Here is a 14042-nt window from a genome sequence, read left to right as displayed (position 1 = left end):
GATTCTGCCCAGTTTTAGATTTTTGCTAAAATTTACATTTTTTATTTTTTTTTTTTATATTTTCAATTTATTTTGATATCCCAACATTAAAAGTAATTTTTAAAAAATAAAAAAAATATTATTTTGATATATTTTTAAATAAAAATAACTTTAAAAAATAACTATAATCATATTTCTTAAATATTTTTTAACACCCCTTGCTATGAGTAGAATATGTTATCATAATTTTGTTGGCTTGAGTTTTAGTTATATGAAATTCAAAGCCCGTTAGTTTCTGTGTTCTGAAAACTAAAAAAGAAAATATTTTGTTTTTATTTCAAAATATTGAAAATAAAAATTTAAAAATAAAAAATATTATTTTAATATATTTCAAAATAAAAAATAATTGAAAACTCATCCCATTACCGGAACGGGCAGTTGGGAGTCGGTCACCAGTTATATTTCTCTTTTCCGTTGACAGCATACACAGGCCCAAGTGTGTTTTTCTTTTTCTTTTTTTCAAGTGTAACTGTACGGAATTTGCATTTTTCTGATTTTTTTAAAAGCAGTTTTGTCGTTTGGTTGGCTTATGTAACAAGCTAGTACTTAGGATTAGTTGGGTGTGGGGGGGCCCACCACACACTAGCTGGTTACCGGTGGGGGTTTATATATATACAGGGACTGGATACGGCCTAAAAAGAAGGATAAGTCCAGCACCCGCGTTGTTCTTTTTGTGGAAAATAGGGCAAACAAAGGAATATAAAACAAAGGGTAAAGGAGATTTTAAGAAATTTTAGATCGCTTAATAAATTTTTAAGGAAAAAAGAAATACTATTTCAACATTTAAAAAAAAAAAAAAAACACATTCACCGTCACGGGCACCCTAAAAAAACCCTCAAAAGGAATAAAAGTTGGGTGGATGCTTTGAAAAATGGCGGAGCTGGTGGTGGTTTTATTTGCAAGCAAAACAACTGGCGAGTGCGTCCAAGACTATGAAAGTTGGCTTTTATCACCATTTTTCTTGTCACATAAATAATTAGCACGACTTATTTCGCCCAGAAAAGAAAATAAATCAGTCGCTGAAAATGTCATCAATTGGCTCATGTGTTCCACTAGCATTAGTTTCCTTTACCCTGCCGACGGTGGATGGGGCTGGATTTTCAAGGAGATAGTGATAGCAGTCTGTAATAGAAATAGAAAAATATAATATTGGTATATTATAAAAATCTAAAAACAATAAAAAAAAACAATAATTTTTAATATATTTTCTTAAAATCTAATAAAAAAACAGGTTAAAACTTGGTGATGATTATTTGTTGGTGTATGTCTTAAGGCATCAACGAAGCAATTCCTGAACGGGGAAAAGAAGACAGGTTTGTTTACTTGGTAGTGAATCATTGAAGCTTGTTGAATGCCTGGATTTCATGAGTGTAATGATTTTCGTTGAGAAAATTAAATAATTTTCTTAATGTAGGCTGGAACCGTGGCGGAGCCTAAGCATTAAAAATAAGAGGGAAAATTAATTAATAAATACTATATTATATAGATATATATTAAAAATTAAATTTGAAACAAATATACTAACTTATATCAAGTAAAATTAATTTAAAAATACTTTTAAAATGAAAAAACTTACATTATAATTATTCTTTTTAAGTTTTTATAATAAAAAAATTCAGTTTAGTTATTTAATAATTATAAATCTTCTATATGAAATTCATAATAAAATACATATTAATTCATCAAAATCCATTTTATATCTCATTACCATGTAGCATGCTGTAAATAATGCACATAGATATGAATCATCATTGATAGTTTAAATTTATCATAATATATTATTTTTAAAAATAAAAAATTAGTTTTTTTCTTTTTTTTTTAGAAAAAACCAACCTTTAATTTTGCAAATATCAATATTTATTCACTAATAACAATTAAAATATTTGTTTGTTTATCTCGTGAAAAAATTTAATTCCATACCGTAATTAATTCAATTAAATAATATAATTTTTAATTAATTCAAAATAATTAAATCAATACCTATTTTTTTTAAATCAAAATAATTTAAAAAAAAATTAAGGGGGCAATTGCCCCCTTAATTTCCTATGTGGCTACGCCACTGGCTGGAACAGGTACGGGTTGAGCCGGGCAAGACTGCAACGAGGCAAACGATACGCAACCTGCTACCACATTATGAGCCTGTCTGTCTCGAGCATTTTAATCTATTAAACAAGCCTTGTCGGGTTAATGGAAAGAAAGGACTAGGGAAACTCTTGCTACCTAGTATACCTTGAGTAGGCTCATTCTAAACTGTCAACGCTTCCTTTTTTTCCTTTTCTTTTTTCTTTTTGTTTTTTAATTGTTTTGATATAATAATATTAAAAATAATTTTTTAAAAAATAAAAAATTAACCACTACTATCTAAAATATTAAAATATACTTAAAACAAAAACTTTAGATAGGAATCCAACAAGTTTAGTTTGATGGTTATAGAAATTGAGAAGATTTTATAATTTTCCAGGTGAGAAGGAGAAGGCGTATAAAACACATAATTCTTTTGATCTTTAATTAAATAAATTTTATTAATAAATTCTCAATTTGTTATTGAAAAATTTAAGAACATGTTGGAGATGCTCTCATCTAGATAAATTTACATGGATTACACAAGAATCATTTCGTCTCTAAAATAGATACTAAAACATATAAGGTTATTTTGTTTTATTTGTTAAGGGTAGAATAATATATATTTTTTTTAGTTTAATCTATATATAATTTCTTTATATTTATGTTAAATCTATTCCTTTAGATTATAGTGATTACACCATGCAGTATCTATGAAACCCTAGCTTTTTCCTCTCTTATTCATGCATTTCTCTTTATTTTTTTAAAGTGTTTAACATAGTATTGGAGCATAGTTTCATGAAACGATACTTAATCTTAAACATAGTTTTCTCGAATCTAACTTAGAATTATTAATTAATTGTTTGTTTATAAATTATCTTTAAAATTTAATATACATTTAAGGAGTTTCAGAATAAATTGCAATTGTATGGATTTAGACAAGACATGCAAGATACTGTGATGCGGATTAGCCCAAAACCAAGCATATTCATGCCAACGACTCATTGGAGGTGTCAATTGGGCCAATTACAGGAGCTACGACAAAGAAACTTAAAGAAGCATTGAATGAGCTTGTTCATAACATATGGAGCAAAATAAATCTAGAGGGGCTTTGAACATTTAAGAAGCATGAAAGACAACTTTTAATTTATCTAGTTTGGGTCTAAGAAAAACCCAATTCATGTGGAACAAGGGGTTGATGTGTTCAGCCCAATACCAACCTTGTTAGGTTAATTTTTTTTCCTAATGCTACAAGAATAAAATGTCAGCAATTTATTCTCCTAATTAAATAAGGAAGTTGGCCATATCTTATTCCTAAAGAGAGGAATACTATTTAATGCTTTTTCTAACTTAGAAAGGAAAGCAATTAAATCAGCAACAAAGGATAATTTTTTTTTTCTTATTTGTCCAAGTTAAATAAAGAAATCCAAGCTAATCAAGCACATCAAGGGGGGCAACAATACAAATTTTCCAAATCAGATTTTTCCTAGTTTATGTAGGATTTTTTAAGGGTGACAAATCTAATTCTAACATATTTAGGATAGTAATTTTCAGATCAATAAACTTTTTTGCCGTATTTGTTGTGTGTTGGTGGTCAAAACAACTTTTTAAAGAACAACTGTTTTCATGGCGTCATTCTTATACTTTTCATTCGCGAATCAATATTCATTGGGTGGGGGTCATCATTTTCAATAGTGTTGGTGCCTAGGTACAAGTTATCTTTGTGTCGTATTTCTATCAAACCTGATTTACTTGGCTTTTCAGGAATTGATGTCTTTGCGTGTGGATTACATAACCATGTGATCACGAGGTTCATATCATTAACTTACTGTTTATATGATGCTTCAATTATAAGGGCGATGTGTTTTTCATGTAAATATGTCAACGCAGGCATGTACATATTCAGGCATAGATGCACTCGGACAAAAAGCTTGACTGAAACATTTTACCTTAATTTTTTTTTTAAAAATACTGTATAAATTAGCTAAATATAACTCTTCCCATCAATCTTAAAATGAACTATAAAATAAATTTTTATTAAAACAAGCTATAATTAATTTCATATATTCTTGATAATTTATATCAGTAAAAAGAATTAGGACAAGAAAAACAATAAAATATAGTGAATTCAAAAAGAAGTCTCCAAACCTTACAACAATAAGCATCTTTTGTCTTCTCAAGTCTTTCTTTACCCGGTGGATTGAAAGTTAGCAACGATTCTTGTTTGGGCTCAAGTGTTCCTGGAGATTCAGTTCACCGACGCTCCCAGTACCGTCCAAGCTAAAAGTTTCTACATTCCGAGCCGCCAATTGTTGGAGCCTTGTCTTTTTTCCTTCTTCGAATCTTAAATTAAAAAAAAATAAAAAATAAAAATAAAGAATAAAATTAAAAAAAATAAAAGATAACATTTTTTTAAAAATATTGACACAACAATTTACTTTATGATCTAAATTAATATGGATTAACCTGCTAAATTTAAGATTTAGATCATGAGATCGTAATAATCCTATAAAAAATAAATTAGAACAAATTAATCCTACATAAATCAATACAAAATATATAAAAAAGACCAATTAAAAAAACATTATGTTTAAAACTTTTATTAATATGGTATCTTTTATTAAAAATATATTAATACAAAAATATATTGGATAAACTTGTTAACCTACTAAATCCATGGTTTGAGCCATGGACTACACTAGGTTTTATAACTTTTTTTTAAAAAAAAATTATTTTTTTAACCTAAATTTATAACAATAACTTTTTTTTTCTAAAAAAGTATGAAATTTAAATAAAAAATTAAAAGCTAAAAAAATGATAAAAAAAAAGAAGGGAAAAATGCCAAACATAAAGGCCTGAATCTTTTTTAAAAAGCCCAAGATCACAAGTTTGGGTCTTTAATTAATTGAACTTTTTTATTTTGCAAGAGTTCCTTAATTAATTAAATTTTTTAGGGGTTGACATGTCTTCCGCTATTTTATTTTTTAAATAGACAACTACTCATAACTTAATCACTATTATAGTGGTTAGAAAATCAAAACACATTTATTTTTGTCTTAAATTTATTTTTCAATTTATTTTCATCTAAAAACACCGTTGGGACATCTCAAACCAATATATTAACCTAAAAGCACAAAATCAAATTGGGTAAAAATTTTCAATCTCAACCCTAATCTATTTTTTAGATAATATTGAGGTTTAAAATAGTCATCACTAAACTCTTATCAAATATAACCCATTAACTCCAAAATTAATATTTTTAATGGCTGAAATCAATGTCAACCGATGATTTTCTCTTTCCTCACCAAAACCCGACAACTTTCTCTTTTCTTTCTTAAATTTAGGGGTTGAAAAAAATTAAATATTTGAATCAAAATTGAATTCATAAAAATTACATGACCTTAAAGGAAGAAAACAGAGGGTAGGAGATTAAAATTTTCCCAAATTTTAAATTGGGAATGATATTTATCCGTGTTTTACACTTTATACCTCTTTATTTTAATTATTCCCATCATGAACAAATTGATCATAAATTTATTCATAGATGGATGCATATAAAAAAAAATATTGAGGACGGAAAAAAAAAGTTGGACGATGAAGCTACAGTAAAACACCTGTATATTTCCCAAATTTTAATATATTTAGTAAAAGTAATAGCTACGGAGTGGTATTTCTTCCCAGCAGTTTGTGACATCTTCTCATTGCACTTGTTTATTTCAAGGTAGGTTCATGCCTCATCCATAAGCCCAAAGGGACGACCCCTTAATCAGAAATTGTACAGGATGCGGCCACTTATTGCCTTGATTTATTGATTTTTTTTTTCTAGTTATTTTCAATTCTGAGATCATTACAGTTTCAAGAATCAAAGTACCAGGATATCTACACTCTCCATGACTGGACACAGTTCCTTGTTTAACAGCTTCATGCAAGCAATCCATTTTCTGCTACAACTACGGAAGATTTATGTACACATATACCAGTGAACTTCGATTACCAGACATCTACCTTCCCTGTGTTTCCCGGAATAACAAGGCAGATCCAACGGCTCCTGTGGAAAAAAAAAAAAAATACAGACTGACCTGTGTAATTGTCACAAGCGATGCCCCAGGAGATCAGGCAAGGTTATCTTTCCCAAGTTGTTTGGGTCAAGCTTGCTGAATTGATTGCAGATCTGTAATACATCTTTCTCGGCTATCTTTCCCATCTCTTTGAGCTTGTAAATTACATATTCTGATTTACTGTAAAAAAAGTTACAAAAATAAATGAATTAAGGCTCTACCTCGGTTGATAGATCGCATTATCTCATTTGCTGGGAAAATAAGAAGAAAGAATTGAGTTCTATCTGGAATGCTAGATTACATGTTCTTATTCACAGAAAGACAATCCTACGTAAACCCACCCACTCGAAACAAAGATCAATTACATCTCCTGTGAGGATATAGGTCAAGAGCAACAAAAGGAAAAGAAAAGAAAATACTAAGTTTATAAGAGTTATCTCAATGTACGGACGTTCCAGATAATATGATGGCTTGGAGCAGCTATGAAGAGCCTTGATACTTTAACTTACAACTACTTGGATATAACTTGCCATTTGAGAAAAAACTAGCGAATGAGTGACCTGACGTGTTTAAATCCATAATCTTTAACTACTAATGGAGTCATAATTTTCTCTCATATGTTGTTTTACAGTTCAGTAGGAAACCTATTGGACCTTTCATGTCTCCTGAGATTATGCAATCTATGACGGATTATTGTCTTTCAACACTTCATCTTTAGCTGAAGTTGCAAAACACTTTTTTCGCAAACAAGCAACAAAAAGTTTTAGAATGCGCTAAACCAAATTGTCTCCCTTTAATGGCCTCCAAATCCAAGAGACTCAGAGAGCAGTTATTTCATCAAATAACAGCCCATCACATACTGCCCTCAACTCAAGAGCCAATCACTCACTATTACAAGGTTAGAACCAGGCTAACTTAACTCCGAAACAAGAAGACTTTAAGATCTTAAGAACTTTAATTTGATCCGTGTTTCAAGGTCTTGGAATGTAACGCATCGGCATTTTCACTAGAATCTGCTTATATAAAATTAGCATCAATACAATAGGAGAGTACGAACGAAGGATGGTCACCACAGAAATGGAAAGAAGAGTTTAATTAACTTTTGATATCCATCTTCTAGAGCAGCATTTGATCAAGAGGCCATCTTATCACGCATTAACATAACCTAGTTAAGGTTTTGAAGATTTTTTTTACCCAAATTATCATATCATTAATTCAACAAATTTTCCCAACTAGAAGAGCTAAACATATCCAATAAAACAAGTTAGCAAGAGATAAAAATAGAGCCGCACCTGATGAAACCATTATTGTTCATATCCGCAGCAAGCAAATCCTCCACGGTAATATCTCTATGCAACACCCAATTGGAAATCCTCCTGTGCCTCTTATCAATCCTAGCCTCTGCCAAATAAAGAAATGCTCTTGCTACCGCCAGTGTCGAAACCAAAAGCCAAATTGCCGCAAACAATCTTCCTGGCAACGTCTTAAACGCCCTATCACCGTACCCAACAGTTGTAACTGACATGACCGCCAAATAAACCGAATCAATCCAATCAAGATCCTCCAGAAGGTACAGCACCAAGGTCCCTATTCCAATGCACAGAACCACCACACCAAGTGCTAATCCAACCTTCAATCTTATCCTCATCCTTCCCTTTTTAACATCAATAATATAATCAGCAGCTGAAAATCCTTCTCGATTTGGATTTTTGCTCATTTCAATACCAGTTAAGATCATGCTTTCTTGCAAATCAAGAACGTAATTCACAAGCCCGCTGAGCAAGATGTCTATAAACCCAAACCCAACTAACACAAACACGCACGCAAAGACCTTTGTCACTGGTGTTAATGGAGCTATATCACCATAACCAATGGTACACATAGTGACTATACAGAAATATAAAGCATCAACGACCGGATGAGTCTCCGTGCCCGAGAAGTGATCGGTGTTAAAAGAGTAGATAACAACTCCAAGGAGTAGATACAAAGATAGCAAGAAAATGGCTTGCCTGATTATGGAGTTAGACTCTGATTGTGGTTTAGGAATTTGGGGCTTCGTTGGTTGAAATTCTCGCATGACAACCATAGCAGGCGCGGTCTTGCTCCTGTGAAGAGTACCGGGTTTTTTGAAACGGGTATTTGAAGTTCCGGGAGGAGGAGAAGGAGTTGTTGGTTCATCTTGGATTTCATGGTAGAGTAGTGGGGTTGAAAGAGACTGGGTGAGAGTGATGAAGGGCTGGGGTTCGTGGGTTTTTTGGTTACCGATAAAATGCTCATTTTCCATCTCAACAAAAGAAAAAACACTTCATTAGTTTGTTTGTTTTAGGTAACGAGAGAGGCAGATTGTGGTGGGGGAGCAGTCTGAGATTTTAATGGCTTTGATTTTGAGGCAGATTGTGGTGGGGGAGGAGTTCGAGATTTTTAATAATTTGTTTTTTGTTTTGAGTGTAGATGGAGATAGGTATTATTGTTTCTTTTTTAAAATATTTTTATTTAAAAATTTATTAAGGTGTTATATTTTTTTTTTTTAATTTTATTTTTCATATTATTACAATGTAAAAATAAAAAAATAATTAAAAAACAGAAAATATTTAATTTTAAAATTTAAAAAAAACTATAAAGGAAAGATCTCTTTTGACTTTAGAAATGTAGTTATGGTTATTTTTTAAAGTATTTTTTACTTATAAAATGCAACAAAATATTTTTTTTTTAAAAAAATTATTTTTGATATCAGTATATTAAAATAATATTAATTTAAAATAAAAAATAAAAAAATTTAAAATTTTTTAAAAATATATTTAAAATATAAAAAGACATTGACATCAGACCACGCAGGGTCTCAAAAAATTGTCACGTTTCTTCTCATGGCTGGCAGCCATGCGTCTGTTTTGCGTCAGATTTTACGTTGACCGGCGCATTTTCTCCTACATATCCACTCAGATGGGTAAAGAGTGGCGTGCCCTTTAGATAAAGTTGGAGTTGGGTACTAATATGATATTTCTTGTTTTTTAAAAATAATTTTTAAAAATATATATTAAATTAATAATTAATAATTTTTTATTTTTTAAAATTTATTTTTAATATCAACATATTAAAATAATTTAAAAATAAAAAAAATTAATTTATTTTAAAAATACAACCTCACCGCAAAAACAAATACCCTAATATCTACTTCTTTATGGTTGAATGTCTAAATTTTGAAATTGATTATACACACGCATGATATGGAGTATTTCCTAAAAAAACTTTCTAGCTCAAACCAATAACTATTGTCCTTCTCTCATTTTTATCAATTTTGACAATCTTAGTACTTGGATAAAGAATTATCACAATGTTAGCATGGAATCAAGAGATTTATATTTTATATGGTTTTAGGTTTGAGTTTAATGATTATTAATATAATAGCTACTGGAAATTTATATGATCATTAACTTTAAAATTTGTTGAATTAGTTGAGGTGTGTATAAGCTATCCCAAACATCCATGTTAATAATAATAATAAAAAAATTATCACAATGTTCACTTTCATAGTTTTTTATTCAATGATTTGATACTTGTAAAATAGTTATTTTTTTATGGGATTTAGAAATATTTTGATAATAAAATTAGTGATTTTTTATAAAAAATCATAATGAATAAATAAAAAAATAAATTTTAAATTCTAGAAGAAAAGTGTTTATTTTTATTTATGTACGATAAATAATTATATTTCATATTAGTCTTGAATTGTTGTAATCGTCCATCCATTTGAAGATATGCAATTTTGAAGCCATTTCCTTTTGTTCAACAATTTTTCTAACATAACTCATTTAAGGGACATTAGTTTTGTGCATCAGGAGAACCCTAAATGTTCATACCTTAGCTTCTCTTATATTTCTAGACAGGAGAGCCCTAATTAAACAGGAGAGCCCTAAATGTTCAACATAATTGTTGAGTTAGGAGACGATCTGATGAGCTAAAACATGAGAGAGATTCCTTTGATCATACCTAAGCTTCTCTTGTATTTCTAGCATGCGTGACTAAGGCTAAAGGATGGGCTACTTTTTTTTTTAATTCCTTGAGCATTTGAATGAGATATCTTTCAAACATGATACCTATCTTCTATTGGTACCAAAGCATAACTATACTTTAAAGCATAATTATATTCATTTTCTCCTGACAAAGCTAACAAATAATGATTTAAATATAAAAAAAAAATTAAAAGTATAAAAAATATTTAAAGTTCTTTGGATCTAATGGTTATGCCAAACTCAACAGACTTAGATTTGATGGTTAGACCCAACCAGCAACTAAATTGTTTAGAATTATTTATAAATAAATAAATTTGAATATTTACCGGATTAACCTTTTGTTTTATCATATAATAATAGATTTATTTAATTTTTAAAACGCATAATATAATTTATAATTGCTCTTAATTAAAAATTAGGGACATAATTGAATTATATGCCACATGATAATTTTCGTTTAAAATAATAAAAACAATGTAAGACAGTAGCAAAAAATAACCTATAAAAAAATAATAAAGAGTTCAATTTATTCTGATGAGTTTTATAGTAGAATAATTATTTTTAAATTTTAATATTTATATTTTTGTTGATTTTTTAAAGCTTTTTAGAGTTTTGATAATCAAAATAAAATATAAGGACAATACTATATAATTTAGTTGTCAAATAACTTATTTATATTATTTAGAGTTTTACATGGTTCAAAAATAAAAAATAAGAGTAACCTATATTTTATACTACATTGTATAAAATAGTCAATTTTTATGAATTAAGAATTTTCTTTTCAAATTTTTACTAATATTGGTTTTCTTATTATTAAGATGATGGGTTGAATTTACTTTTTATATATATATATATATATATATATATATATATATATATATATATATATATATATTACAATGTCAATATTGTATTAAGGATGCTAGACCCATGCATTTTAGGTCTAGTTTGGTATCCCACATGGTTGTTAGATCCAAGACACTAAGGTCTAGTAAGCTATTCTAGACCCAAACAAATAACAAACAAAGAAAGGACAATAGTGCATTTTAATTGTTTGAAGAAAAAGAAAAGAAAAGAAAACTCAAACAATCAATCATTGGCAGCAATTTAATCATGATATGTTTACATATATTGTTCCATATGGAAGAGAGCATGACTGCGCATCCCACTTGGTGAGGCACGTGAAACACGTTCCAATAATTTTTTGATTAAAAAAATACAAAATATAATGTGAAAAATACTAAGACATCCCATATGGTCCTTTTAATCACACAAAATACCCATGTAAAAATATCAAAACACCCTTAAAGGTAAAACTTTTTTTTTTTTTTTTTCTGAGGCTAAAATCGTTATTTGCTTGTACTTGGAAATTGAAAAAACCTGATTGTTCTTGGAGAAGAAAACCAAAGAAATGTTTATTCACCTGTGAAAAGATGAAAAATTAAAAATGAAACTACTATTATAATCGTTAGTAAAATGTCTCTTAATCTATAATAATTTCTCCACGCCATTTAGTTTTTGTTATAACATATCATGGTTTTCTCCATAATCAAATCAAGGTTAGGCATAATTAGACCACTTTAATAGACATCGTTTGACATTCTTGATCTTCAGTCATTGATAGATTACATGTTCTAAGATGCAATGCTTGAAAGTTGCATTTGTTTAGAAAAACAAACTTCACATAAAAACAAACTTTTCTTAATGAGTTTTGGACCCGAGTTGTTCCTGTTCATAGGAGATACTTTGATACTTAAGTTAATATTTGAGTTTGATTCATCACGTGACAAACATGTAAAAAATCAAGAGAGTAAAAAATAATGTTTGGTTGTATATAAAAAAGATATTTCAAGATGAAAAAGCATTTGTAAGGAAGCTTTAAATTTTTTGATACCAATGACAGTTAATTAATTTTACCATGCATAAAAAATAAAAATCTCCATGAAACCTTTCCATTAATTTTATTATATTAAAAACAACATTAAAAAAACATCAAAGTGCCTGCTCAGACCACTAGTGAATGAGATTTTATTTTTTATGGGTAATTTACTTATTTTTTTTTCTCATAAAAGTTGAAAATATAAAAAAACTCTTGATCATCTCTTTTAAAAAAGATTAATTTAAAAAATAATAAAGTTATTTTACTATGCATAAAAGACGTTAAAAAACCAATTTATTCTTCACCAATATGGTAATGAGCAACAGATTCTTCAAAAAATAAAAAATCAAATGAACAAAACATCGTGGATTGCTAGATTGCTTTGCCCCATGCTTTAGATTTTCTTATAATTATAATTATAATTATAATTATAATTATAATGGGGCAGATTAGGGTTCAATCAGTTGGATTATGGATATGAGGTCCTCCAGCTCACATTGTTCGAATTGAAGGGCCTAGCATCATTCCTGTTGGCATTGTAGGATCATTGCCATTGCCTAAGAAACATGGTGTGTCGAGGATCCATCGCCAACCATTCATTGATCAAATGATGAAAGTTACTTGAATTCCTGCAAGCGCAAAGGTGACAAAATAAAACAATAAATCGTTTTACGAACTCTGTGAACACAAACAAGCATGGAATGCCATGCCTCGCTGCATCTGTGTCGCTATATCAGAGCTTCGTTCTTGGGAATCATGGAGTATGTTTACTGTACCACTGAAACAGAGGAGGATCGATGAAAACGAGGCATCTTTCTTAGAATGATGCCGGCAAAAATCCCACAGGCCACGAGCTTTTGCTATCTTCTCGGCAGATTTTTGTTGATGTAATTCGGTGAAATCTTGAAATGATGATCCAAGCCTTGAACAAGTGTGGTTCTTACGTGGGCTTAGGGCATAACTTTATATAAAACTCGGATCAGCCCAAACTTTACAGATGGACTGGAGTCCAAACATTTTTGCAATAGATGAACAATGAGCAGCCTCTGAAACGACATTATTTCTTTCAATAGTATAAGATTATTTCTTTCAATAGTATAAGATTCAAGAGCGAAGTAGTGTTAAAGTAAACTGTAGTTATTGTTAGGGTCTGAACGAATAAAAAATTTTAATTAAAAAAAAAAATAAAAAAAAAATAATTATAAAAATCAAAATCAAAATTAATATAAAAATTAAATTTTAAAGGATGAAATTAAAAAACAAATATTGAAAACAAAATATATATAGCAATTAAAAAGTTTAAGGATCAAATTTGATATAATTAATAAATAATATGATATTTTTAAAATTTTCACAATTTTCAAAAAAATATTTTCTGTTCAAAAATGAAAGGAAAACACTTTCTTGGTAACCAAGCCAAATTTTTTTTTTTGACTGGAAAGTGTTTTCTGTTGACCAGAAAGTATTTTTTGTTGACCAACTTTTCTAATGACAAACAAACACAGGAAAATTTAAAAAATAATTTCTCGAAAAACATCTTCCATAAAACAAACATAGCCATAAAATATTTTTTATTTAAAAATATATTAAAATAATATTTTTAAAAATAAAAAATAATAAAAAGTTATGAAATGCAACCCAAACAAGTACAGAATGATTTTGCCACATAGCTGAAGAACTATATGTGCTTTTTGCAGGGAAAACAGAGTGTTAAATGTTAGCTGAGGTAGCACAACTCAGGACACAGAATTTGACCACTGATATCATCTTTTTTTAGCATTTATTGTCATTGAATGCTCCCTCTCGCCAGCCAGCAGCCAACCCCATCCAGTCACGTCGGGCAAAACAGCAAAAAGTCAGAGTACAGTGAGCTCGTGATCGTGCAACCGAGTCGCCTTATCTTCTCAATTAAAGTTCAACTAAAATATTAGAATTTGAAGATATACGTATGCATTGGACACCTTTTGGAAACCGCGTTATATGAAATTTTAAAAT

General features: G+C 29.3%; 1 protein-coding gene across 1 annotated transcript; it reads right to left on the bottom strand.

Annotated features, from left to right (window-relative positions):
• Nucleotides 1-5807: 5807 nt before the first annotated feature.
• Nucleotides 5808-8559, bottom strand: LOC118044494 (two-pore potassium channel 5). Its single transcript, XM_035052798.2, has 2 exons — nucleotides 7451-8559; nucleotides 5808-6338 (listed from the first exon to the last, which is right to left on the bottom strand). The coding sequence occupies exons 1-2, from the start codon at nucleotides 8440-8442 to the stop codon at nucleotides 6191-6193; spliced, it is 1140 nt and encodes a 379-aa protein (XP_034908689.1). The 5' UTR covers nucleotides 8443-8559; the 3' UTR covers nucleotides 5808-6190.
• Nucleotides 8560-14042: the final 5483 nt, after the last annotated feature.

Source organism: Populus alba, chromosome 2 (genome assembly GCF_005239225.2).
Source record: "Populus alba chromosome 2, ASM523922v2, whole genome shotgun sequence".
In the NCBI taxonomy this organism is placed as follows: Eukaryota; Viridiplantae; Streptophyta; class Magnoliopsida; order Malpighiales; family Salicaceae; genus Populus; species Populus alba.
This window is presented reverse-complemented; position numbering and strand designations above follow the sequence as displayed.

Coding starts and splice junctions, on each gene's coding strand:
- LOC118044494 (XM_035052798.2), bottom strand. CDS start 8,442: ATGGAAAATGAGCATTTTATCGGTAACCAAAAAACCCACGAACCCCAG. Junction 6,339..7,450: donor AACAATAATGGTTTCATCAG/GTGCGGCTCTAT, acceptor CTTTTTTTACAG/TAAATCAGAATATGTAATTT.